Source organism: Tasmannia lanceolata, unplaced genomic scaffold, assembly GCF_043159265.1.
Source record: "Tasmannia lanceolata isolate RefF3 unplaced genomic scaffold, GAP_Taslan_0.1 ptg000008l, whole genome shotgun sequence".
NCBI lineage: Eukaryota > Viridiplantae > Streptophyta > Magnoliopsida > Canellales > Winteraceae > Tasmannia > Tasmannia lanceolata.
The window spans coordinates 26,015,590-26,042,610 of NW_027518685.1; the positions used below are offsets into that span (position 1 = coordinate 26,015,590).

The 27,021-nt window shown below is 37.9% G+C and overlaps 3 protein-coding genes across 11 annotated transcripts; 2 read left to right on the forward strand and 1 right to left on the reverse strand.

Annotated features, from left to right (window-relative positions):
* Positions 1-1,676: 1,676 nt before the first annotated feature.
* Positions 1,677-5,878, reverse strand: LOC143884983 (uncharacterized). The gene is made up of 4 exons (XM_077388890.1): positions 5,427-5,878; positions 3,025-3,183; positions 2,312-2,420; positions 1,677-2,213 (listed from the first exon to the last, which is right to left on the reverse strand). The coding sequence occupies exons 1-4, from the start codon at positions 5,796-5,798 to the stop codon at positions 2,005-2,007; spliced, it is 849 nt and encodes a 282-aa protein (XP_077245005.1). The 5' UTR covers positions 5,799-5,878; the 3' UTR covers positions 1,677-2,004.
* Positions 5,879-7,156: 1,278 nt separating this feature from the next.
* On the forward strand, positions 7,157-14,738 carry LOC143884985 (uncharacterized). 9 transcript variants are annotated; one of them, XM_077388893.1, is made up of 8 exons: positions 7,158-7,631; positions 7,765-7,836; positions 9,744-9,839; positions 10,100-10,286; positions 10,628-10,727; positions 11,492-11,594; positions 12,239-12,376; positions 12,546-14,738. In XM_077388893.1, exons 3-7 carry the CDS (start codon positions 9,822-9,824, stop codon positions 12,311-12,313), a joined length of 483 nt encoding a protein of 160 aa, XP_077245008.1. In that variant the 5' UTR covers positions 7,158-7,631; positions 7,765-7,836; positions 9,744-9,821; the 3' UTR covers positions 12,314-12,376; positions 12,546-14,738. The 9 variants fall into 9 exon arrangements, with proteins under 9 accessions (XP_077245007.1, XP_077245008.1, XP_077245009.1 ...); XM_077388894.1 differs by having other exon boundaries at positions 7,765-7,829; XM_077388892.1 differs by lacking the exon at positions 9,744-9,839 and having other exon boundaries at positions 7,157-7,631; positions 7,765-7,829.
* Positions 14,739-14,912: 174 nt separating this feature from the next.
* LOC143884984 (chaperone protein dnaJ A6-like) lies at positions 14,913-24,240 on the forward strand. Its single transcript, XM_077388891.1, has 8 exons — positions 14,913-15,046; positions 15,875-16,109; positions 16,934-17,099; positions 17,199-17,337; positions 22,559-22,692; positions 22,781-22,923; positions 23,326-23,524; positions 23,613-24,240. The coding sequence occupies exons 2-8, from the start codon at positions 15,960-15,962 to the stop codon at positions 23,933-23,935; spliced, it is 1,254 nt and encodes a 417-aa protein (XP_077245006.1). The 5' UTR covers positions 14,913-15,046; positions 15,875-15,959; the 3' UTR covers positions 23,936-24,240.
* The last annotated feature ends 2,781 nt before the right edge of the window (positions 24,241-27,021 follow it).

Here is a 27,021-nt window from a genome sequence, read left to right on the forward strand (position 1 = left end):
ATTATCCAAGGTAAAAATTTATTACAGAACCAGCCCCACTAAGAAAACCAAACTGTGAACATCACTAATTTTACACAATCATTGCTGGTGACTGTAGATTACAGCAGTGATACAATTTATTAGGCAAAAATTACACCAATTGGGTGGTTAAGATTAGTCAATTGTTGTGACATTTTAGGCTACAGCCAACCCATATGATACACACCAAATCAGTAGTCCGAGTCCCCACACTATGTGTGTAGGGTTATTCAGACCTTTGATCTGTGGGCACAATCTTGTTAAGCGCAGCCCAAAAATATATATATAGCCTCTGTTGGTTTGCAGGGCTTTTTTCTTTTGGAAAAGTTTGAAAGGGGAAAAAGCTCTGTTTTAGAATTCCTTACTTTTCCACTGTTTGGCTACACATGAGAAAAACACTTGAACAGCCATCAAATTATGATGGCATCTCTCTAAATCGACCTAGGCCTATCCTTTCCTTTTAAATGGTGAAGGGAAATGCTGTCGGTACAACCATATTTTGATATCTGCACAAACCCAGCTGTCTTTTCTTCTTTAATTGGGTTGTGAGAGCTTTTTAGGAAATGTAATAACCTTTTGATAGCTCTTTAAATACTAGACGACGAGATGGTTTGTGAAAATATCAAAATATAGTTGTGCTGATATCATTTCCCAGTTGTGAAGAGGGGGAAAAAAAATTCCAGCAGAAAATATTTTTCTTGCAATCCAAGCAGGGACCATAAAGAACTTCCTGCCTTGGGTTGGGTGAGTTCAGGACTTCAGGGAAGAGATTCACGCCCTTTTCTTCCCCGGACCATCCCAATGGTTTATTTCTAGCCAGCCTTTTTACCTTAGACCTTGATTTTTGTAGTTCTTTATCTTACGCATGTTACACATGGTACTCCGTTTGGGACCATGACCACATGGGTCCCATGGTACTCCGTTTGGGACCATGACCACATGGGTCCCCGCACGATGTTCTATAAGATCAACAGTCTGGATCGCACGTACATGTCCTTATGTGGGACCCTAGAATTAATCGTCACCATTGATTGCGGCAGTTCTGTCTGTGTAGTCTTCTTTACATGTGATGTCGACCTTTCAATTGGCAGTCAATCACGAAACTACTACGCCTAGGATACTAGTCTCCCACTCATATGTTGAATGGACATCTCATGTGCAAGATCAATGCCTACAAACCGTCAATAATTAAGTTTCTATTGGAAGAACCGTGAGACATTTCCTTGGTCGAAGGGCTAGGATCATCCACACTTGTGGTTGCCACCATAGGGACTAGACCTGATCATGATCATGATCATGTACACGCAAAACATGTAGGGCCATGGTTGATACTTAGGCCCTGTTCATTTCAGATTGTGACAACCGATGGTGAGGCCCCGACCGATTATTGGCCCAGAATTAAACATAATTTTTCCCTAATAATCGGTTGATCGGTTGTCACAATCTAAACGAACAGGACCTCAGGAAAAAAGAATTAATCAATGATAGTTTATGATATCTTTCCTCCTGACAAAAACAAGCAAAACAAATTTCGGTAGGCAAGTAGAGGTTAGGCGGGACCCCTACAAGAAATTTATAGATTGGCTTCTATTGCGTGAAGCCATTCAATAGATTCTAGTCCCAGCAGTAATTCTTTGATTTTTCTGTGGAGGAGAATGAGATAAATGAAAAAAGAAGAAAAAACTTGTTTGGGCCTGAACATGCAAAGCCCGATTCTCCAAATCCCATCATTTTTCCATGGGAGAAACTGATTTCCATCCATTTCCGAAGTTTGGCAGTCACTTCAGGTGATTCTGATTTCACCATTTTTGCATGTTTATTACAAGTGGAACAAAAGAAATAGCATTTCTCCATTGATATGTAACAAAGACAGAGAAACCGGACCGGACCTCATATCACCTTCTTCGGCATTAGGAGACCAATCTAATGAGGTTTAATCGGTAACGTTTTGATAAATGAAGCCTTAAAAATGAACTTATATTCGCATCAGACATCAGACATGACCAAGTTATTCACATCGCAATAGCGGATTCCAGTTTGGCCGTTCTTTATAAGCACCTTGAAGTTTTCTGCGGCAAATGTTGAAGGAGAGTTTAAGGAGACAAGCCTCTGTAGATGTGAATAAGCACAATATTCAACTTCGAACACGACCATGTCCTTCAGGAATGCAGACACTGCAACCCCAACTCCTTCACCTGCATATCAAATTTAAAAGCTCACAACCAACAACAAAAAATTTGGAACACATTTAGATGCAAATAAATATACATGGATAACGGGAGATGTAGCTTACCGTGTGTCACGATCAATAAGTTTTCGTGTGGATATTTATCGGCAAGCGCTGTAATAACCCCTTCATATCTACGCCTTGCAGCATTCACAGGCTCTTCCCACTCTGGCATCTGCATCACAAATTTCATAATTCACAAGTCAGTGCATGCATTCTTACTCATGCATTCTTTTAGGCCATGTTTGGAAATCATGAATTTTTTCTTTTCATGGAAAATTAGCTTACCAAGTGTTGAGAGGGGGGGGGGAGGGATTGAGAGGGCATAAGTGGGGAGATGGTGTGAAGTGGCTGAAAAATAAGAAAGAAGAAAAACTCTAATCAAAGTAGAGTTTTCTTTTTCCTGTTTTTCAGCCACTTCTCACCTTCTTCTTGCCCATGTCCTCAAATCTCTCCCTCTCCCACCATCCATGCCCGTCCCACCACTTGATAAACTAATATTTCAAGGAAAAAAAATTCATGGCTGCCAAACATGACCTTATAGATTCAACTTACACTCCTGTTTTAACAATAGGATTCCTCTCTTCATTTTACACTTTTCCAATAAGCTGTTAGGTGCTTTTATAATCCCCCAAAAGCTATGAACTTCAACAGCCAGCCAAAAAAGAGTTTATTCTAGTGAATGGCATCATCAAAGCAAGGGATTGTAGCTACTATGTTCCAGTATATGTTCAAAAGAAACTTGTACCCAAATATGAAGCAGCTTAGGATTTTATTACCTCTCGGTACACACAGTCAACAGAACCATCAAATGTTCCAGCAGGTAACATAGCTTCAAGCTCGGAGATGTCAAAAGTCCATTTCCCATCTTTAGGGGCCAAATCAATATTTATGGCCTCCCTACTTAAGACCTCACATAACCCGTATTCTATTGAGACCTATGGAATAACAAAGAAAGGATTAGAAAACAAACTAAACCATATTAAGCTATGCCATTATAGTGAAGGTCATCTGTTTATATAATTTGGTTGAGACAAGAACCATTAATGGTTCATTAAAATAATCAAAGCATAACTTTGATGGTAGATGAGACTAATTTGAAGTTTTGAACAGATAGACAGAACAACAATATATGCATAATCATGAATTGAAGGATTTCTCAAATTAGATTAACAATCTCATTCTTTGGTGAATGGATGAACAAGACTAGCTAAGACGCTGTGTGCAGGGGAACAAGACCTTGGTGCAGCCATCTTGTTGTGGTGTGCTTATCAAAGTGTTTCAAAATGAGGATGCAGACTAAAATGCAGCTAAAGCAAATCCTAGTCGACTCGGAGCAGTGTGATCAAGTACTTGGTTGACGCGGCTGAGTATTCGGTTGAAGCGGTTGAGTACTCAGTTGGCGCGGCCATAACTCAGAGAGTCAATAGAGCTTTGTTTCACTTTGTAGGGCAAAATGCGAACTCGTACAAGAACACATGCATGGCAAAAGAGAGTCGACTCGGGTGCATTGACAATGACGTGGGGGAGTTTTGAAACTATGCTCGCCGTATCATTCCAAATACTCAGCCACAGCAACAGCTAGATTTGCCAAACTGTCCACTTGTTGCATTTCCTTCGTGAAAGAAGGGAGAGGCCTGTGATTCCTTCCAAAATTGAGGCACGAAAAAGTAAGCAGTTCTCAACTATTGCTGCCATGTACTGATTTCAAGCAAAAAGAATTGTTAGCAGGGAAAAGTACAGGTGAAGCCATAGGTTTGATGATCTAAATCATTCATCTGTAAATGCATGTTGTAGATGGGTTATACCCAAAAAGTTTGTTCCATGGGAGGATCTTAACCCTCCAATTTGTGGAGATATTTTAGTTGAATGTGGACGGCTACCTTTCCCATTTAACTGGTCATTTATATGCCACAAATCAAAGGGTTAAGGTTTTCCTAATTGAGACATTTTGGGGGCAAGAACCATCCAAGGAGGGGGGCATATGAATGGTTTGGATCATCCAACAAATGGCCCCTGTCTTTCTAACACAGCTCTTATAAACAATCATAAGCGGAACAAGATGACATATCTAAAACAGCTGTATTCTTCTCAAGGTAGAAAAACCAAATCCCACACAGCAAGCCATTCGGATACAAGATCACCTTCTTTCTAACTAAAGAATGTATCTCGTTCGATCTGAAAACGCATCGTATCTTCTTTTTCGCATCTCTAATGAATGATTTACAGGCATTTTCTACTATCATCTATTGTTTCAATTCCTTCTCCAAATCATTAAGTCCATTGCATAACAATCACATACACAAAAACAAACGAAAAAACACACTTAAACAATGAAACAGCACTAGGAATCTTAAATTTTGCCTCAAATTCACATGCATCAAACGTCTGAAATTTCAAATTGTTTTTTTTTTTTTTCCGTTCATTTTCACGAATCAATCAGTATTAGAATGTGTGAAGATCTCATCGTTGAATTGGGTTGAGCTCACGTGGTAGATTAGGCAAGTAGATTAGAAGAGGTAACCTAGAGCGATTAGGAAAGTAGGTTAGATTAAAATGGCGTATCAAATCCACCTCTTCCGCTGGATTACTATCACTATTAGTATTAGTACTAGTATGAGTATTGATATTCTGATCGTTATCGGAATAAATTACCACACGTTTATCTTTTCTTGAATGAATACCAGCACTGCCGATTCTTCCTCATTTTCCGCCTCTTGCTCTTCCAAATCGTCGGATCATCGCCAATGGATTTATTTCTAATAGCTTGATCGTTTGGATCATTTTAAATGCATCAAATAGAAATTTCACAACGTTTCATTTGAATTCTTCTCAGTCCTTCCAAATTCAAATTTGGACTTGATTCTCCAGCTAATTCACTTATCTAGGTCAAGAAATGATCAATGTTCGGCAATAATAATTGTCCATTAAATGCATCTATTTTATCTTCAAATTCTCAGTAATCAAAAGATTAGAAAGGATACAATAAATCCAATTTATCCAAACCATTCCTACCTAATCATCCTCTATCAAAATAATATAACCTATCTTTATCTCTCTCTACAATTAATCTCAGGTTATCATTCCTATGCTTAAAGTATTTTATATAAACACTCATTTGGGCTTTCATATACTTCAAAACAGAGATGTAAATCAAGATCAGGGGTACTAAAATTCGAACCTTGAGCTTAGATGGATCGATGGAGACATTTTCACTAGTCTCAGAGAGGAGGCTATCGTCATCTTTAGCACAGAGAGCGGTAATGACCTCTGAAGCGGTCTGAATACAACGAATGAAAGGGGATACGAAAACCCTATCGATCCGAAACCCTAAATTCCTCAGCTTTTTCCCAGTGCAAAATGCCCTCATCTTGCCACCGTCCGTTAATGGTGGGTCCCACGGTCGTGGGGCCGTTGAGATCCATAACGGCTCGAAATTGTCGATCCGATCTCCGTGTCTCATCACGATCACGTTTTGTATGAACGAGTTCGACTCGGTTCCATTTAATTTTCCTTGGTTTGTTGTTGGCTCTGATGAAGAAGAAGAATTCATTGCTTGGATTTTCCGGTTTGGTTTTTGCAGTTTCTGAGAGGGTTTTTTTCCTTTTAGGTTGGTGTTTAGTCAGAATCAGATGCGATTTTGTTGGGGGAAAGTGGAAAAGAGAGGCCCAACTCCATCGATGGAATAGTAGATATCTAGAAAAAGTCACGTGAGCACTAACTTTTAATCAAGTATTGATCAATGGCTAAGATTAATTCGTGTGAGATGACTCTTTTACCCTAGTTGTCAATTGATGAGAGGTTGATGCTTAGGTTCTTTCTCAGAGAAAAACTTTGGGTCTTGTAACCCTCTAGCCTTGGAATGGATTTTTTTTTTTTGAAGAGGGCAACAGAATATGTATATATAGATGAATAAGCAGAACCGAGATGGTTCTGAAGGAACAAAGAGAGTAGAAAAATATCAATACAAGAAGTCAAGGAGGGAGATAGTCAAAGCACTCAAACTCAGCCCGAGAAACACCTTGGAATGGATATTAACACCCTCTATTGTTTTAACTCTGGTTGCAATTACATCTGTTGGAAGGTTTTTCACTCCGCTATCAAAATTGTTTATGCGCAGCGGAACTAGAAATCACGTAGAATTACGTTATGACCCGACAAATGAACAGTTAGATCATCTTATGAAGTGAGCCATACTGTAAAACTTGAAAAGATATTGGACTTCACGCACACATAACATATAAAACCTCTATATTATATCTCAACCCTTGTTCTAATAAAACAGTTTCACCCAAACACAAAAATCTATGCCTTCATATATTATAAAAGAGTAATGATAGATACACAGGCACCCCTCCGGGATAAATTTAAAAAAAAAAGGCGGCAGCGTGGGGTGTAAAGGGCACCCTCATTGGTCAATATCCATTTATTTATATTGACCGATGGCGGTACCTTTTTACCCCACCTTTTTTTTTTGCAAGGGCGCCTGTGAGTCGCATTCCTCCTACGCCTTTTACTTGGCTGATGATACACATGGTCTCTCAAACCCATATTATAATCCACGCTTCCATATAATAATATAATAAGGGAAGTGATATTTACGCCCCTTTTGATCAATAGGGACACCCAGCGCCAGTGTATCAATGACTAAAAGGTGGCTAATGTACTTGACTCCAGAAAAATCCAGTGGGTTTGATTGCCCCGGCGCTGAGTGTCCTTGGTGATCAAAACGGGCGTAAATATCACTTCCCTATAATAAGAGTGTGCACTATATGTTGTGTGCGCATGAAGTCTAGTATTTTTTGAAGAGCACAGTGGGATGGGATGCACTTTATAGGATAAGGATGATCCAAACCGTTAACCTATTGGACCACAACATAAATACACTTTACAGTGTTGATCATCTCCATAGGATGATCCTAACCATCCGATATATAGAGATTTCTATAATGAGCAGTCCCTTTAAAGATCGAAGGGTTAGGATCATCCTATGAAAATGATATACAGTGTACAATTTATTTACAATGTTGTCCAACAAATTAATGGTTTGGATCATCCTATGGAAATGATCTACGGTGTACAATTTATTTACAACGTGGTCCAACAAATGAACGGTTGGGATCATCCTATGAACCGGTCCCCACTGTGCTTTTCGAGAAAAATACTGGATTCATGCACAGGCACCATGTGAAATCTCATAAAATAAAAACTCTTTCCTAGATAAAGAAGTGGGATAATCAATTATAGAAAACTTGGTAGTCCGAGAATCAAAATATGGGGATTGTCTCCATACCGTCTTCAGGGTGATTAATACAAGCCAGATTTCAGCCTCCAATTTGGTGGCTCTCGGCCGGTGCTGCAGAGGATGTAATCAGCATACTCTATGGTATGTACCCCAATTGTTTGAGCTAATGCCTCAGTGGAGGTTCCTTCAGAAGCGGTGTGCAATGATTTAATTCTTAGTACAGTTTAACGAGATCACTAAATGGGTCTGTTGTTTTTTTTATTTATGTCTATAGGTGTGCTAAGAAAACCAAAGTGCGGAGTTGTTAAGACCAGGATGAATAGTTGGATATGGCTCCATGTATCGTGTAACTTTTTTTTATTTGCTTCTAGCTCTTATAATTTCTACAGTTCCATTTTTTACTCACATGGTTTTTGGGTTTAAGTATTTTGCCCCCTACTTGGTTCTACATAATTGGGATCTTCTATTTTGTTGTTCCTCTATTGAATATATTTTTTCCTGGCTTCAAGTTGTTTGATTTCTGTGTTATTTAGGAATGAAACCGAATGGACCCGATCCTTCCTTTTATAACTAACATGGACTAACCCTCCTGTCGCCTCAAGTTGTTTGATTTCTGTGTTATTTGGGAATGAACCCGAATGGACCCATTCCTTTCTTTTATTGACTCAACATATGGCTATGTTGAGTCAGTTCAAAGGTTATCTCTTGCTCCGACTCCCGTTGCCTTGATTGAAAAGTCTTTTAGTAATTTGGAGTTCTATGGAGATTGGCATATGGAGTACATGACAGCTATGAGGAAATATATGTTGTATTATGAATTTAGTTGGTTTAGCTTTGATTTAATATTCATAAATTTTTTGAAACATGACATGGAACTATGGGGCTTATGAACCAATTTTTTTTGTAGTTAAACACCGTGTTTTGTTTTTTTTTGGGGGGGTTAAACATGATTATTAATCAAAATTTAAAAAAAAAAACTGAATATTAAATCAAAACCTTGATTGAAATTTCAGAATTCGATTGAATCAATTTTTTTTTAAAGAACTAAAATTCACAAAGCATTTGGAAAAACAAATTTTCATCAAATTCTACTGTGGGCATATCTTTTTTTTTTTTAGGAGTTAACTTTGAAATTTTGTTTATTTGCATGTATGGATTCTTAATCATCTTAAGGTTTGATGACCATAATTAGATTCATGTTGTTTGATGGGTGTATGCAAGTGAAGCAAAGGACTTCTTGGATTGAAAGCTCCTCCAAATATTAATCTTTTAGTTCTGAACTCTAGGACCTAAGCTCTAGAAAATGGAGGATGACAAGGACTTAAACATCATGGTTATTTCGCTTGCCAAATAATGGTTTTCTTTTCTGTTGGGATTCTACCAGCCTTTTCCAAGTCAACAAATCAGTGAAAAAGTACTTCTGTTTTATTTTCTTTGAAAGAATTGCTGCCTCTTTCCCAAATAGTGGCTCTCCAATACCTTGGTATGCATAGTTAGCTGCTTTTTGTTTGAATCAACCAAACTTGATTTCTGTTCACATTATTTTGAACAAATATGACATAATCTGTGTAGTGATTTTGTCTGTTGCCTTTACTGTCAAGGTATGACATGTTAGTTATGATTAAATGAGGATGTGGGTTATCTCCCTCATTGAGAAGCGGTTGCTATTTTACCACAGGTTATGTGAGAACACCTTGGTTGACATCTTAGTTGCTATGTTTTTAATATGTTAGATCGCGCTTTGGAGTTTTGTAACAAAAACGATGTTATATCACGTTTTTAAGGTTTCAATTTGATCTCGATGCATGGTTTTTTATTAGCGAGGTTTTGTTAATTCAAAGTGGGTCACTGTTGGTGCTTTCGCTTCAAAAACTGTTTTGGACTTGCAAAGATACTGAACTTATTTTAATTCATTAATTATATTTAGATTTTTGCCTTAGATTTTTTCCTTCAAAAACTGTTTAATGCAATAATTATACAGTTTTGCCAGAATTTTATATAAGAATCAAAATGTTTATTTACATGGAGAAATGATAGGATGGGACTCTAATGGGAGAGATGGTCGAACAAATACGAAAAGCTACATTGTGAACAAACTCCACTTAGTTTCAATGAACAAATTATTCGATGTCTACCCTCATTGTTGGATTAGGGGAAATATGACTGTCATTTCTTATCCCAGTAGCTTGAAGAGTGGCTGCAGTTTTTCGCATATTGTTTGCAATCTGATGATGATGTCCTCTGGCAATGCAGTGAAGTCAGAAGAACTCAAGTGGTTGCCGAATGGAAGTGAAGTTCAAATGACATCTACAGACTCATCTTCAAAACCAAATGCCTATACTTCATTCAGTTACAATAAAGATTCCAAGCCAAAATTTTTCTAAATGTTCTTCCATACATATTGATAGTCATTGTACCTCTGTTCATGTTTTGGTTCTTCCAAATCTGTTATGTCGAGCATTAGAAGGATCTGAATAGTTTGAAATTAAAATGCCAACTTGATAATTTATTTCAAGATTTTTTAGCCCGTGTACATTCAATTGCAATATCTAAGATACATCCGTTATTTTCGCACCTGAAGCCTCATTAAACTTCATGTATTTTTGCAGTTCTCAATGTGGGGGTTTTACTGTTCACATTCACAGACACTTGTCCGACTCTCCTTCCTCTTCAAGTATCATAATCTTAATTATAAAGACGAAAGGGGGTTTTACTGTTCACAGACACGTGTCCGACTCTCCTTCCGCTTCAGCTCTATTTCCCATTTAAGAAAAGCAAGAAAAATATCAGAAAAAAGTGAGAAAATATCCTAAAAAAACCCAAAAAACAACGGAAAAGGAAAAAAATTCCACTCATTTCGCTAAAATCTCATTAGACTCGCGTCCTTCGCATTTTTGAAATCCCGAAAAAGTCGCCTCTGATGGAGAGAGCAGAACCCATGAACATTGTCATGTTGTTGATTTGGAACTTTGGGATTGGATTGAATGTTTCAGTTCAGGGGTTTCTGTTTTTTCCCCTTTATAGAGGATTGCATTTCTGAGAAAATTTCGGGCAAGTACGGAAAAAATTGGTGTCTGATAGGGGTTTTGAGAGTGGATTCCTCCGATAACTCTAATCTGAAGTCGGTCCTGCTGCAGAGTCATGGAAGATCTCAACTGCTTTCTCGGCTTCAACAGATTTTTGGATTGTGGCTTTCCAAGGTTGTTATGGTGGAAGAAGACAAGATTTTGGTGCTAGGTTTGTTCTTGTCATCCATGGATTTTTTCTCTCCAATCCATGATTGCAGAATTGTAATATTGAGTTTTGATTTTTAGGGAGAAAGTTATGTTTTAAATATCTTTTAATTCTAATTACAGATATTGCAATTGAAAATCCATAGTGCATGCATAATCTGATTTTTTTTATGAATTTATGATTACTTCCATATTTCTTCCTTTCTGTGGGGCTTTTCCATATTTACCCATGATTTATTCTTTGGATTTCTTTCCTTGAGGGGTTTCCCTTATTCTATGAAAATATAGGATTTCACCTGCAGAAATGCCATTTTCATTATCACCTATAAAAACATCTATTGCCTGCAGTGCAAGAAAAAATCCTCATTAAATGGGCCATGTTTGGGTTGCAAGGAAAAAAAACAATGGCCCATGTATCTCATGCCTTCCATTAAAAAAAAATGATATCTCATTCCTTAAAATTTTGTTGCATTAATTATTGCTTACATTGATTCTTTTACCAAACCGAAATTAGAACTCCACATAAACTTCAGTCATGTTCCCCATCAATTAGAAACCTACATGGAAACTATTGATTCGGGAAATTATATTCAAACTATGTTGTTTTGGTAATGGCAATCCACCCTTTCTATTATACTTTTCAAATTAACTATTAAAAGTCCAGTATGATTCAATACAAGCTGTCAATACCCAATTACAATAGTGTTTAATACAGTTAAGAGTTCCCCCCACTTGATATTTTTCATTTATTATTTTTTCTATTGGCAGCTTTTGCATTATTGAAGGATCGCACACTGTTCACGACTTTGAACAGATAATTCAAGGCAACATTAGGAATTGGAGGACCAAAATATTTTTCCTCATAGAAGAGGTGAGGCTTCTTGAAGGGTAATGTAGATATATAATTGTAGGTTCATTGCCAAGAGAGTTTTCATTTTTTTAAGTTTATGCTTATGCAGAATGTATTTTTTTGTTTTCATATGCTTTATTGAATAATGAATAATGTCACGAGATTAAGGGCATGGCGTGTTGAATTTCTCTCTCTCTCTCTCTCTCGCTCATTTAAATATTTTTGTTGCCAATATTAGGTTTTTATCCTAGATGGTTTTATCGCATCTCCATCTATTCTATTCCCCGGATAATGGGATTATGGTTGACGAACTGATTCTAAAATCGGAGTTGCCATGTTGTGTTTCTTTGGAATTGCTTTCTAAACTTGGATGTTGAGGTCATTGGGATTGTTCTATAATATTCAATATTCAATTAGCAGCTAAACATTTATCCTCATACATTTTTTAAGAATGCATCTATTTTTAAAAGTCTTTAAGAATATTTTTTAAACTTGCCCCGTGCATTGCACGGGTGTCTTACTAGAAAACAAGGAATTTGAAAATGAAAACAAGAAAACAAGGTAGAACTTAGAACTTTTGATTCCAAGTCTGCAAAGTAGGACCCATGTTAAGTATTTCTGTGCCGTATTTTTTCACGGTAATAGTTCTTTTTGATACTTCTCAGGTTGAGGAAAACATCACAGCTGCCATAGAACTTGCTACCTTCGGGAAAGATAATGAAAATTTTCAAGACAGTTAAGCTATTCTTAAGCCAGTCAAGAATTAGACTCGGCCCAATGGCATTCAACACAGCTAAGAATCGGTAAAATACTAATACTCTTGCTGTAGGATGTTTTTATTTTGTAGGGTGGATTGATAGGGCTTGATTGTGTACACTTTCATTTCTTTGAGATTTTTATTGTTGTTCTTTCCTTAGGGCCCTGTTTGGATTTTTTTTAAGGTTTTATGTATAGGCCCTATTTTCATTGCAGGGAAAAACTCCTGAATTGCTTCTGAATTGCCTTAAAGAATTGGGATGACATTTAAGAACTGGGATGGCCTGAAAGCAACCTCTTGAATTGCCTTCCCTTCCTTCTATCTCCCACAGCATGTTTGAGTTTGCCATGGCTGCATAGGTAGATCCACCTCTGTAATGTTTATGCTATTACACATTTCCAACTTGCATCTTTTTTATGCTTTGGAAAGGGCTGGCAAAAAACTTTCAGTGTATCGAAGCAAATTCTCTTGCATTGCTATCTCTGTCACTTATGCGGGCTCCAGTTTACATAACTTAATTAAATTTATCTTATGCACTAGAATTAGCACAGATACAAGTTAGTTTTTATCTTAATCAAATGAGTAATGAATCTTTTAGTGTCACCTAATGCTAGCCCTAGTTTATCTAGTAGTATGTTAATTAATTTTTTTTTCAACTTTCTGATATTAATATTACAAGTTAGAAAACATAAGAATTAGGTGAGCTAAAGTGGTGTGTCCGTGATGCTAAGGAATAACCACTAGGAAAAATCATGGGATTTTAATGTTACAGTTGTGGATACAATTTACCGTGGTTTGCAACAATGTTGCTAGAGCGGGAATCGAAACGGGAATCGAAAGCGGGAATCGAAGGCTCCCAGGGAAGAATCCTACTCAAGGTTGCCAGAGCGGGAATCGAAAGCAGGGATCGAAACGGGAATCGAAGGCTCCCAGGGAAGAATCCTGCTTCCTTGGTTTGCAATCTAGCTCATCTCTTTTTCTGCTATTTCTCTTTCATAAGAATATCTTTCTCTACTATATGCATAATCATAAGTCATATTTCATAAATGATACTAGGGATTCAAGAGTCCACAATGAAAGATACTTGGGTTGCATTCCCTTATTTACTCTTATGACGGAATCCATATGTTTTCCTCTATTTTTTTACTATGTCATTTGATTACCCTGTTTTATGTGTTGTTGCTATAGGTCTCTTCTTCGGGTTTTCATTTTTCATATTGGCTTTGCCTCGATTTCTGTGTGTGATCATTCATGGTGACGAATAAGAGCATTGGAAATCTGAGGGAAATGGATTTGAAGGGGAAGAAGGTTTTTGTTAGGGCTGATTTGAATGTACTTGCCAGCAATCTGGTGAGAACAACTAGATCACTTTCCTTTCATTCTCTTTATTTTTTTGGGATGCATTTTTTTTTATGAAACGGGTTTTTTTATCAGTTCTTGGGGGTTGAAGGATTGTTGTTGATTTTTAATGCCCTGTTTGTTTTGGATTGTGATTCACAATGGGTTCTCAAAATCCAAAACAAATGGGGCCTAATTGAAACTTCTTTGTCGCAAAATGAAGGATTTTGCGCAGAGGGCTTGAAGAAGGTGATGAAAGGATTGATCATTTTCTGCTATCAAATTGAGAGTTTGCCTCCCCTCTAGCTCTTTTATCTCTTAATTAAAATGTTCACATATTGAGCAAACTTCATCAGTTATTTTCGGAGACAAAACTTCAACATGCTTGTTTTTTTTATGATGACGTAGGGTATCCCTACCCCATTTTAGGACGGGACTAATCCCTACGGATGCATGCAATCACCCATAAACCACAGGTCGCCTGTGCATAGCACGGGTTTCTTACTAGTATTATATATAAGAGAAATGAAGAAGGGATTTGCCAGCATCCATCGCAGATGGTCTGTTGCATGTCAGACCGGCCACACAGGATCACTTTACAGCAACTTTTGTCTTCATTCATGAGGTGGTTCATCTGGCATGCAACAAACCATCTTTGATGGATGCTCGCAATTCCCAAGGAGGAATAGAGAGATGAAAAGTATAACTCCCAAGATTTTTCAAGCAAAATAAATTTTGGCGGGAGACAAAAATTCTATCTGACATGCAATAATTATCCAAGAGATATATTCACACTCTCAATAGAGTTTAATCCAATATTGGCATCCAAAACAAGGAATGACATAACAAATTCAACCAAAATTCAACGGCTGCTGAGATTCTGTGCAATCAAATCTCACCCCTTCGTTTGAGATTATAATAACCGATGGTGAGCCCCAAGACCCATTACTGGACTCATAAGTAATGTGATTTAAGTCCAATAATCGGTATTGGGTGCACACCATCGGTTGTCATAATCTCATAGGAAGGAATCATTCCCGAATATGGTTGCCAAAAGCAGCCTAAAAAGACTCTGCGAGTCAAAGATAGCTAACTCGAAAAGGAAACCGATAGTCCCAGTTGCCGTGCAGACGATGCAAGACAAACCTTCTAAAATATCTAAACACAAGACCAGATTTACACTCCTTACCCTCCACCCAATACGTATGTATTTCACGTGCTCTATTGACCGTCCGATCTAAAATCATTCGACGATCTCAAATTTACGACCAATCTGACGAAACTGCCCCTAGTTTCCTTTATAAGCGACCTTCAACTAAGGACTGAAACCCCTCTTCGAAGCGCGAGACTGTCTTTCTTCCCGGCACTAATACGCTTTGTAAGTAGTACTCTTCGATTTTCTCTTCTTATTCGATCCTTAAAATAACGATGAATCAATGAGATTTAGGGTTTTTGAGATCCGTTTCTAATACCCCCTCCCCTTTTTTTTCTTTGTTTTGAATCAATTAGATTTAGGGTTTTCAGATCCGTTTCGAATACGTCTTTCTTTCTTTGTTTTGATGTATTTCTCTGAAGTATCTCGTGTTTTGGTATAGGTCTGTTAGGGTTTTTGATGATCTGGTAGAATCTTGAAACGATGAGTAACTTGTTAGGGTTTGGATCTGGAGGATTTTGTTGTTTCTATTTATGTTCTTTTGTTGTGTATTTTCTTCTTCTTTTTTTTCTTTTTTTGCTTTAAGTTTCTCTTATTCGCAGGTCGAGCAAGAATGAGTTTTTCCCATCTAGGGTTGTTCATTTTTTTCTTTAAAATTTGACTCTATGTTGTATTTTTTTCTTGATTTCCACTCTATCGATTGAATTTCTCGATGTGGGTCCGTGCGATTTTGGATTTGGATTTTCTTTTTTAGGGGAAATTTGGGGGTTTTTTTGTTTTTGTTTTTTGACATCTTTGCTGGCTTTTGCGTTATCAATTGGACTTCATGATCTGGTTGCCTGTTTTTTATTCAAAAGATAAACCCTAGTAGCCGTTCAGTATCCCATGATCTTGGTAGTTAAAATTGTGTTTGGAATCCAAATATGAACAAATAATCTATTTGCTGTGGTTTACTAGCATTTTGCAATTTCATAAATTCAATTGATTCATGGCCATCAAGATGCTATGCTGATGTTTTATTTATGCATTTCATTGTTTTTTTGTTGAATTCAGGTATACCGAATAAACCGGGAAGTGAGATTTGGAGTCAGCTGTAGTTGTGAGTACATAAGCTGTGTTAATTTGAAGTGCTTCAATCATGTTTGGGCGTGCTCCGAGGAAGAGTGACAGCACCAGATACTATGAGATTCTCGGTGTTACAAAAGGTGCTAGCCAAGATGAGCTTAAGAAAGCATATAGAAAAGCTGCCATAAAGAACCACCCAGATAAGGGTGGAGACCCTGAGAAGGTCCACATATTCCCCATTTTCCTATCTTTTTGCCATTTTCTTTTGTTCCTATAAAATTTCAGACGTTTCATGACTCTATATTCTATCATCTTTTATATCTATTACAATGATTATTTTAATGAAAGAGGAACAACATTCAAGAGATTTGCAATTGGGCAGTGCATTCTTAATGCCACAATTGGGTCCAAACTGATTGTGAGGTTCTCAAATTTGTCAACAACATCAATTATCTTGAAAGATGTATGTAGCATCAGCAAGGTTCCATCAGATCTTCATCAAGTCTTCTAATGGAATTCCTGAGTTAATCAATACTGTAATCAATCACTTACAAAGTTGGGATGGGAATGGAGAAGCAAGAGTGTGCATTCATTGTTAAATCGCTGCATTATCTTTCTTTTAAATATTATGTGATAACTCTCGGCACTCCCAAGTCCTAACTGTTTGTTCACATTGATTTACAGTTAAGAAAACCCTCTAAGTGACCTTTATCATTGGTGTTTTTTAAGTAATCTATTCATCGACTGAAATAAAGTTACATTTCTACATCAAAAGGCAGTTAAACAGCCCAAAATACAATTTGGCTTGCTTAACTCTTTATCTCAGTCAATTGCCGGTCATCTTATTTGCACTTATGTGGATATGTTTACACACCTCTATACCTTTTTTTTAAAGAGAGCCCCTGTAGCATAGCTTTGAGCTTATATCATGTTGATTTACTTAAATGGGCTCATGATAATGCCAAAGCAAGTTCTGTTCATCATGTGTAAGTGTATACACCGATTGACACCTTATTGTTTATCATTTTATTTGTTTGTTTTGAGCAGTTCAAAGAGTTGGCCCAAGCCTATGAAGTTCTTAGTGATCCTGAGAAAAGAGAAATCTATGACCAATATGGAGAAGATGCACTTAAAGAGGGAATGGGGGGAAGTGGTGGATCTCACAATCCATTTGATATATTTGAGTCTTTCTTCGGCGGAGGAGCTTTTGGTGGTGAGATATTGTTATACTCATCTTTTTTTATGCATTGGACTCTTCTCTTGCTTTTTAGACGCTTGTGCTAATTATTTTTTGTTAATTTTAATGGTCTAGGTGGTAGTTCAAGAGGAAGAAGGCAAAAACAAGGTGAAGATGTAGTTCACACTTTGAAGGTTTCTCTTGAAGACTTGTATAACGGAACATCTAAGAAGCTATCTCTATCTAGGAATGTTTTGTGTCCAAAATGCAAAGGGTATGTCTTCTAATCAATTTTTCAATATATTATTATTTTTCCTATTAGTTTGTTAACATTATACTATCATTAATAGATGGTCCTAGCCACACTATATCATCTTGAAGGTATCCTTATGGGTTTTATTATGTTTGAATACTGATCTGAAGGCCTCCATCATTTCTAATATCCTTCTGTTTTCTGTTTTCTGTTTTCTTTTAAAATGATTCTTGGATGCTACTTTTCTGTTTTCTTTTAAAATGATTCTTGGACGCCACTTGGATTTGTCTTGGAGTCAAGTTGGTTAATCTTCCTTCTGTGTCGAAGTAGCAAACCCGCAAGCCTAATCTAAGTTATCTGCTTCAGATGCATGCTATTCATTTGTGAAGAGAAGTATAAAAAAAATAGAAACATGAAAAAATGGAGTTAATTAAAGTACTAGCAGAATATTTGAATATTTTTCAAGGCCTTTTGGCTATGTCTAACAAGTTTGGTTCCTCACCATGCGGTCCATGCCTAGTTGCCCAGCTATTCTTAAAGGTAGAGTTTGTATGTATGGATATGGGTGATGTGGAGCTTATATGTATCACGTGTATCTGTGGGAATAGCTTTTTGTAGCACATCATGACGAACTGAGATTGTTTCTGATGTATTATCACCATACACTTGCAGTGCAAAACCAGGGTTCACAAGTTAATTTTTCGGAACTTTGGAGCGTAAGGGGGTTTGAGACAAAGGCTTAGTTGAGTTGAGTTGGAGTGTAAAGGGGGGTTTAGTTCAATAAAGACAGCAACATGCATGCATTCCCAAATCAGAACAAACATAACATAATAGTTAATGATAGTTAAAATTTTCATGAAAAATGCTAAACCTTTGAATTAATTCATCAAATAGAAGCTAAATCATCCCAACCATTGTTGTCAATTTCGTTTTGTTCGGTGTTTCATTTTGGTCAGTATGATGTGATGTTTCAGTGTTTCTTCCGTTTTGGTGTTTTGTTTCTAAAAGACACTATGACCGGATGATTTTTTTTAATTGTTAAAATCTGAAAAATCCAAAATAAAAATTTGTTAGAAAAATATAAGAAGCCAGTATATCAATTATCAACCAAATTAAACAAAATTACACATTTGGCTATTTAATCTTAAGCATTATATTGACTCTTGATGGACCTAAGCAAAACATCAAATAAACTAACCATTTATCAGACTAAATGCTTACTATAACTATTACAAATAAAAATAAAGATACAACAAAAGAAACAATAAAAGACAAAGAATCCTCACTTTAGTCTAGAATGTTTTGTAAGCAGAAGAAGCACAAAAAAATTAAGAAAAATATTGTGCAAATGCCTTGCTGCTCTAGAGGGATATTTTGAGAATGTTTGATGCAGTGGGGATTTCTCGTGTTTTATCTTTACCATATATTTGAGGGGTAAAAAGTCATAAAATGCCTTAAAACAATCATAAAACTGGCTGAAAACAAAGCTAAAATAGGGAAAACCCGAAAAACCTTAATTTAAAAAATACAATTTCAGAGGAGACAAGGTTTTTTGCTGTATTTCGTTCAAAATGGACAAAACCAAATTAAATGGATCGTTACAAAATGAATTTATGATCCATACGTTTCGTTCCTACTTTGCGTACCGATTCTGCTACGTGTTCAAATGTTTTGGACGAAACAAAATGAATTCACAACAAATTCCCACACATGTTCTATTCAATAATCCCAAAAGGGAACAACTAACTAATGGATAAAAGAAATCAGATCTTAGTCACATGTCATGGAAATCAGGGCTGACAAAATACACCTAATTATAGCTTAAACAATACCTAATATGTAAGGGAATGATTATGGATACTAGATCTGGGTCGGGTGACATAAGTAGGAAAGATTATGGGAAAAGGTATAAATATAAAGTGAACAGTTCAATCTTCAAAAAAGAAAAAAAGGGAACAGTTCAACGGGGTGGAATATGTGGTATGCTATAGGAAAGTAAAAAGATGGAATCCATACCTGAGTTGGGGTGTCGGGCCTTGGTCGTCCTGCTGCTGGTGATCTCCAAGAGAAGTGAAGAAAGCTAGAGTGAGAATAAAAAGGGGCTGATCTCCCCCGCAAGAGAGAAGTGGAGAGAATGAAAATGAAAAAAAGAGGGGGAAAGTAGAAGTAAGTTGCAAGAAGGGAGGTTATGGAGCTCACAGACATGAGCTTCGGATGAAGAAAGAGAAGAGAGTAAGGGGTAAAGAGGGGGAAGATGAGAAGAAAATGAGTGGCTATGATGGGATCACAGAAATGGGAGAAGGGGAAAGAAAATGGAGTTAAGAGAGAGGAGGAGGAGGTGGCAGCTCATCCCAGCCGTGAGGGAGAATGCATGGGGAGGAGAAAAGAAAAAAAAAAGAAAAAGAGGAAGAAGAGGAAGAAATAAAGGAGTGGGTGTGGTTAGCCACTGCTCACAGCAGTGAGAATGAAGGGGGGTAAGAAGTAGGAAGGAAAGAGGGGAAGAAGAGGGAGAAAAGAAGGAAGAGGGGAGAGGGCTACAACACACAGCCGACAGAGGGGTGAGTAGGTGAAGGAGAAGAAAAGGAAAGAGGGGGTGACGCCCAAGACAGGAGGGAATATGCTTTTCAATATTTCCTAATTAGGGTTTTTGAGAGCTTATGAGGTTTTTTTTTTAAATTATAGGGGAGTATGAGTAAGTAGTGGTGGGCCATTAAGGAGTAGCCAATGGGACATGAGAAAGGGATACGATAAGGGGGTTAAGTCGAAATAATTAATAAAGAAGATATTGATCAATTAATCATAAATAAAACTAATCCTAAGGCTGTTGGATAACACCAACTTGGCTTTGTAGTCCGAGGATTCAAACTGTCTATAAAACAGTCCTTACTTTAGATGGGGCCGTGTACAAGAATATTGTGATCCTAATTGTCCAATAAGTGGGCTTCAGACAGATATTTAAAAGAACAAGTCAACAGTCGAAGGTCCATTGGTTTACAATTAGGATTGCTCAATCAGAGTGAATTTTTCTACCATGACCCATCCACAATATGGCTTGGGCACCCTCAAATTCACTGTTTAAATCCAAGTATGGTTTTTTTGGGGTTGCACAATGACCTGCTAATGGAATGTTAGGGAAAAATCAAAAGCTCATGGTCCGTGTTCAATGAGAAAATATCCATCAATCAAATGGCTGTGTATGTTTAATTGGGGGAGGTATTTGGGGCATGGCTGTGGTTTGGATCACCATATGATGGGCACCATATGCAGTTATACGCTCTTTGCTCAAGCAAAAACAGGGAGCATTGCATAATTCCTCTTATTGTATAATTCCTATCCTTTTCATATTTCTGGAATTCCAAAACTTGATAGTTTGTCACCTACAGATGATTCAAAAAAAAAAAGGGTTTGTCACCTTCATTCTGTTTCTAGATAACCCCATACAGGTGTGATTCGTCCTACGTCATTTCATCCTTGCTTCATCTACTTTTACATCCTCTTATGACACAACATAACCTAAAATTACAATATTATCAGCAAGAATACTAAAATTTTAATATCCAAGTAGAACTTTTTCTTCTGCAGTACTTCCAAAACCAGTCGTAAATTTCTATAAGCTCATGGGGATGTATGCTAAAACCAGAATATCATCAAAGTAAACAACTACAAACCTTCCAAGGAATGGATCATGAACTTAGTTCATAAACCGGTGCATTTTAAAGCCCGACATCACCAACCACTTGTAGAGTTCATTTCTTCTCATGAAGGCAGGCTCCTCTTGTCTCTAAGCTAGATGAAACTAAATCAATAATATCTCTAAGCTTGAAGGCAGGAGTTTTTTGGTCAAATCTTCTAGTGCCATATTTTTGTACTCCGTGAGAAGAGTTTGTTAAGTATGTCAGAATGATGGATGCTGAAATGACTTATTTAGGAATGAGTGTGCATTGTTCCAATATCTGTGGTCTTCTACGAACTTTTGCATTGTTAGGAAATTCTTAGCCTATTCTTTTTTAGATTTTGGTGGGATCGCTCCATTCATTGGAAGAGAGTGATCTTCTCTCCAGCTTTCATGAAGGAGTAAGTGTTTTTACACCCTTGATTGACTGAATGTCGGTCTCATTGCCATCTTGGAAATATGTGGAGTGCATCCATGGGCCTTTGGCCAATTGCAAGGAAATCAATCTTCTCTAATTTACTGACAACTCACATCTTTTCTCGAAGCGTTTGATTTTGCTGAGCTGGGGATGCTTCAGTGCTTCTCTTGTCAATCATATCTTACATATCAATGCTTTTGTTGGATCCTTTATCATTGATGAAACTGCAAACTTTTCCACCTGAGATGGATCTTGTTTCTAAAATATTGCATTACAGATCACTAAATTTACTTTTCCGTAGTTCACATGTCATTCTTATCTTCTTCAGTCTCTTTCTCTTGCAATTCTTCATCCTCTTGCTTCTTTGCTTCGGCAAGGTGTATGGGAGTACTGTGGAGATAGTTGGAATGGTGTCCTACTTTCTTGGACTGGTAGCATAGGACAGGATGGGTCTTACAACAAGAACTAGACTCATTACTATTTGCCCTCCCCCTATATTGGGGCTTGGTTGGAAAGTGGATCAGTTGCTGCATATGTCGCCATTGGTGCACGTGGCTTCAGTTTCACAACTTGTGTAGAAGAAGCGTGAATACCTTGTCAAATAACTCTAGACTTTCGGTTCCCTTCCATTGTCAATGTGTATGAGCATGTAGATCTTATCAGTTTGAGCTCCTTGAGTGCAAACTCCTGAATCATCAGGTGCAAACCGTTGAGAACTTGAGATAACACAATGCTTTGCTCCTGCTGCTTAATGACGTCAACTTGCAATACCCTTCCATTTCCAGTAAAATTGTTGTTATCTTTGTCAAAAAAAGGGCGGCCCAGTGCATGAGGCTCCCACCATTGCTGGGTCTGGGGAGGGCTAGTTGTATGCGGCCTTACCCCTGCTTTGCAAAGAGGCTGTTTCCGTGACTCGAACCCGTGACCACCGGGTCACATTGGAACAACCTTACCGTTGCGTCAAGGCTCGCAACAGTAAGTTTTCTAATTTGTCAAAAAAATAAAATCCATTATTACCGACATTTTTTTAGATATTTGAAATTTGCTATTCATGTCATATTTCTTTTGAAAAGTTAATTTTCTTGCTTGCGTCAATCAATGCCAAGTTGTTTTCTGGAATTGTTTCTAATTTGCAGTATTAATCATTTCAGGAAAGGCTCAAAGAGCGGGGCATCAGGGAGATGCTATGGATGCCAAGGCTCAGGGATGAAAATCTCAACTCGACAGATTGCACCTGGAATGATCCAACAAATGCAACATGTTTGTCCTGAATGCAGAGGATCGGGTGCATACCAGATCCACAGTTGTGTTTTGCTTCATTTTGCATTGTTATCATTGGTAACCTTTTTCCTGAAACACATTGAGAATGGCAGGGGAAGTTATTAGCGAGAAGGATAAGTGCACACAATGCAAAGGGAACAAAGTGAGTCAGGAGAAGAAGGTGCTGGAGGTGCATGTTGAGAAAGGCATGCAACATGGTCAGAAAATCGTATTCCAGGGAGAAGCCGATGAAGCTGTAAGCAACATTTCTACAGCTCACACTTTTGCTTGTCATGGTTGAGGCCTTAACTTTAATTGCATTTTTATTTTTTATTTTTTTAAAATAAGGTAATGATTTTATTAGTTTGGAGTAGTGGAGCATTTGGGGATATGATTAAAGCAGAGAACAGCTAATTATCCTAATTTTTTTCTCGGGTGTTTATACTAAGTATACTCATTTTTTTAGCAAATCATTCATATATCGACCATGACATGCTGTGCAGTGTCACCATTTTTGTCGCTTGGAAATCTGAGTCAATTCATTCTCTATGCTGGGGATTTATTCTTTCTCTATGCTGGGGATTTATTTATTTATCTATTTATTTTTTACATTCTGCAGTTTGACCCCATGATGTAACCATCTTCTGCCTGTTTGCAGCCCGACACGGTCACTGGCGACATTGTTTTTGTCTTGCAATTGAAGGACCACCCCAAGTTCAAACGAAAGTTCGATGATCTCTATGTAGAACACACTCTCAGCTTGACAGAGGCTCTATGTGGTTTCCAATTTACCTTAACTCATCTCGACGGTAGACAACTTCTCATCAAATCAATCCCGGGTGAAGTTATCAAGCCGGGTATGGATTCTAGTTATCAATTCTCCCTTGTTCATCAATCATCTGTCTTAATCTTGCTAAGGCGTCTCTTTATATATTTCCCAATCAGGCCAATACAAAGCAATTAATGACGAGGGGATGCCACACCACCAGAGGCCCTTCATGAAGGGCCGCCTTTACATACACTTCGACGTGGAATTCCCAGAATCGGGTCTTCTTTCCGTCGACCAATGCCGTACTCTGGAGACAATTCTACCGCCGAGACCAGGCACCCAGCTGTCCGGAATGGAAGTGGACGAGTGCGAGGAGACTACTTTGCATGACGTCAATATTGAGGAAGAGATGAGGCGGAAGCAGCAACAACAGCAGCAGGAAGCATATGACGAGGATGACGAACCCTCGGCCCCGCGGGTGCAGTGTGCTCAGCAGTAGACCTGCGGAATTAAATGCTCTCAGTCTTGCAATTGAGGTATTTTTATTTCTGTCATTTGCTAGGAGTTATGGCGAGGAACTTCAGACTTCATATTGCCGTGTATTGTTTATTTCATCAATCATCATTCCCTATCTATGTTTTTATTGGCTTATTATTGTATTACAACTGTTGGAAAGTCGAAATCACCATCTACACTGGTGTGAGTTCTTCATTGTGAGAATCTACTGGTCTAAGTTGTAATCCTTTTTTTTTCACTCTCTGAATTGGATACTAAGCTTTTGATGAAATCTAGTATTTTTCTACATTTTCTTTTCTTCTTTCCTGTGCCTTTTCACCCACACACTATAACCTTGTTTCATCATTATCAATCATCATTCTCTGTCTTTGCTGTTTTTGTTGGCTGATTATTGTATTACAACTGTTGTCAAATCAAAATCAGCATCTACACTGATGTGAGTTCTTCATTGTGAGATCTACTGGTCTAAGGTGCAATCAAACACCCCACCCCCCCCCCCCCCCCCCCTCCCCTCCCTAGGGATGCAACTCGGGTCGGGTTGGGTCGGCTTGAGGCCAACCCAACCCAACCCGAAAACTTCAACCCCCAACCCTAACCCAACCCAACCCAAGTTTCAACCCGGCTAACCCAACCCAACCCAACCCAACCCAAATTGATTTTTCCCTAACCCGAACCCGACCCGACCCGATTTCCCAAGTTGGTTCGGGTTGACCATGACAATCACCTGTTTACTTTTTACTTTATTTTGTTGTTTGCCTTTACTTTTTGTATATAAGTTAATATGATATATTAAACAAGTATTATAATTGTAAGGATGGAAAGAAAAAACAAAAAAGTCAACAAAAGGTCAAAAACTTAAAAAAAAACATGTATACTGACAAACTGTGTTTATCTTTGGCGGGTTCACGGGTCGGGTCGGGTTGCCTAGTCCCCAACCCGACCCGACCCGACCCGAATTTAAGTCGGGTTGCCAAATCCCAACCTGGACCCGAAATTGGTCAACCCAACCCGCCCAAAAATCGGGTTCAACCCAACCCAAGTTGCACCCCTAACCACCCCCCCTCCCCCCCTCACACACCTTTTTTGCCCTCTGTATTGGATACTACATTTGATGGAATCTAGTAGTATTCTACATTATCTTTTCTTCTTTCCTTTGGTCAGAACACAGCTACTTTGAGCAAGTGTAGCTGCGCTGTGCCTTTTCAAAAACACCCATACATTATAACCTTTGGAACTTCCATATTCCTTTCCTGCGTTGCCGACTGGGCTTGTGCTTTGCGTAAGGGTAATCCCAAAATTTAAAGGCCCTGTAACATTTTCTTGGGAAATTTTTTCTTTCCACGGTTTAGAGGGAAATGATACGGTTAATTTATATGAATATTATAATAAATTGAAGATTCTTCTAAGTAAAAATTGAACAGGGTTGGTTCAAGTTATAAAAAAAAAAGAAATATTTTTTTTCTATCTAAACTCTTTCAGAAAATTGGGTCCCACTGAGGTCTCATGTACGGGACTAGATCCGTTGATCCGAACAGTGGCCATAAGTCCGGCATAAGGATGATCCTAGACCCTTAATCCATCTCGCCTGCTTAATGTGCCTCCTAGAGAATTTATAGGCTACTGATATTCGCACTACCATGTTTTGATACTGCACTTGTTTGTCTTTCATTATTTAATTAGCCGTCAAAGGTTATTACAATTCATAAGAATATAGCAGCAGCCTATTAAAAGAAAAGACAAAGTGAGGTAGTGTCATTATCAAAACATTAGCCAAGTTATAACTATCGATTTTTGTAGTCGTTTATCACATGCATGGGATGCGGCCTGTTCTGGAATGCCCTGAGACCATGTGGGTCCTACAATATCAATGGTAGAAGGCAATTTTTATGCCCTACGTAAGGGTAACAGGTGTCATGTTTGTAAGATCATGACCGTTGATATTGTAGACCATTATGAAGTGGCCGACATCTCATTCGTAAGTTAAAACACAACAAAAATCAACGGTCATCAGATCAAGGTGATCTCAATGTCATTTGGTTTCCTCCTAAGAAAGAAAGATGAATTGAGAGGGAGAGAGTATAGTTTCCTTGTTTGTTAAGTCATTTCACCAGTATTCTAATCCAAGTGTTTTTTCTTGATGGGGGTAAGCTGTGGTTTGGCGGGGAGCCAAATTGGAAAATGATACATACTTGGGCACAAACCTTTATTTGAAATACACCAGGGAGGGAGATTCATAACTCAAGATAGAAGCACTCTGAACCTAGGAAATTGAACTGCTCAATACCTATGAGTTACATAAACGACTAATTTTATGGGAGTGTATTGGGTCTTTGGGAGCGGCTTGGCCAAGTTTTCTTTGGAACTTTCTGGCATGATTTGTTGGATTTCTCCAATTATGGACCCCCTCTTCTTTACTATCCTCTTGCCACACTGGGATTAAATTGACTGGATGTTACTTTCTTCCTTAAAGCTTCTTTGGGACCTTCTAAGGTATACTTTGTTGAGATATTGAAGGAGTTTTCTGATTTTTTAACTTGACTCTCTTCCAAGTACTCTGTTTCTGAGGCTGTTTCAGATGAAAGGTTTCCATCCGTGTCTGATTCATCTTCAATTTCTTCATCTTCTGAAGCCGATTCTTTCTCTTCCAGCTCTGAGTCTCTGATTGAGTTGCGGGAGGAATTCTCTTCTTGATCCATCTTTGCAAGGATGCTGAAGTTGTTTTTTAGAGAGATCTCCTCTTGGCTTTGGTTCTGCTTGTAATGCTCCAATCTCCTCATAGCTTCTAATCCAAGTTTGTGAGGGGCTAATATTGAAAACCATGTCCTTTAGTAATATCAAAGGCTGATTTCTAGACGACACACTTAGTCCAGACCGGAGGTGAAACAGCCTCTTCTTTAAAATTGAAACCATTTATTGTGGTTCGTGCTCATGCCATGCAGACTCTGAGCTGTAAGATCAATACATACAAAAAATAATAATAATACATCAATGGTTTAGATTCTCCTTATTGATAAAGATCTAAGCATATAATGCTTTGATTACTTGAATCATCTTTCAATCCAACCAAGT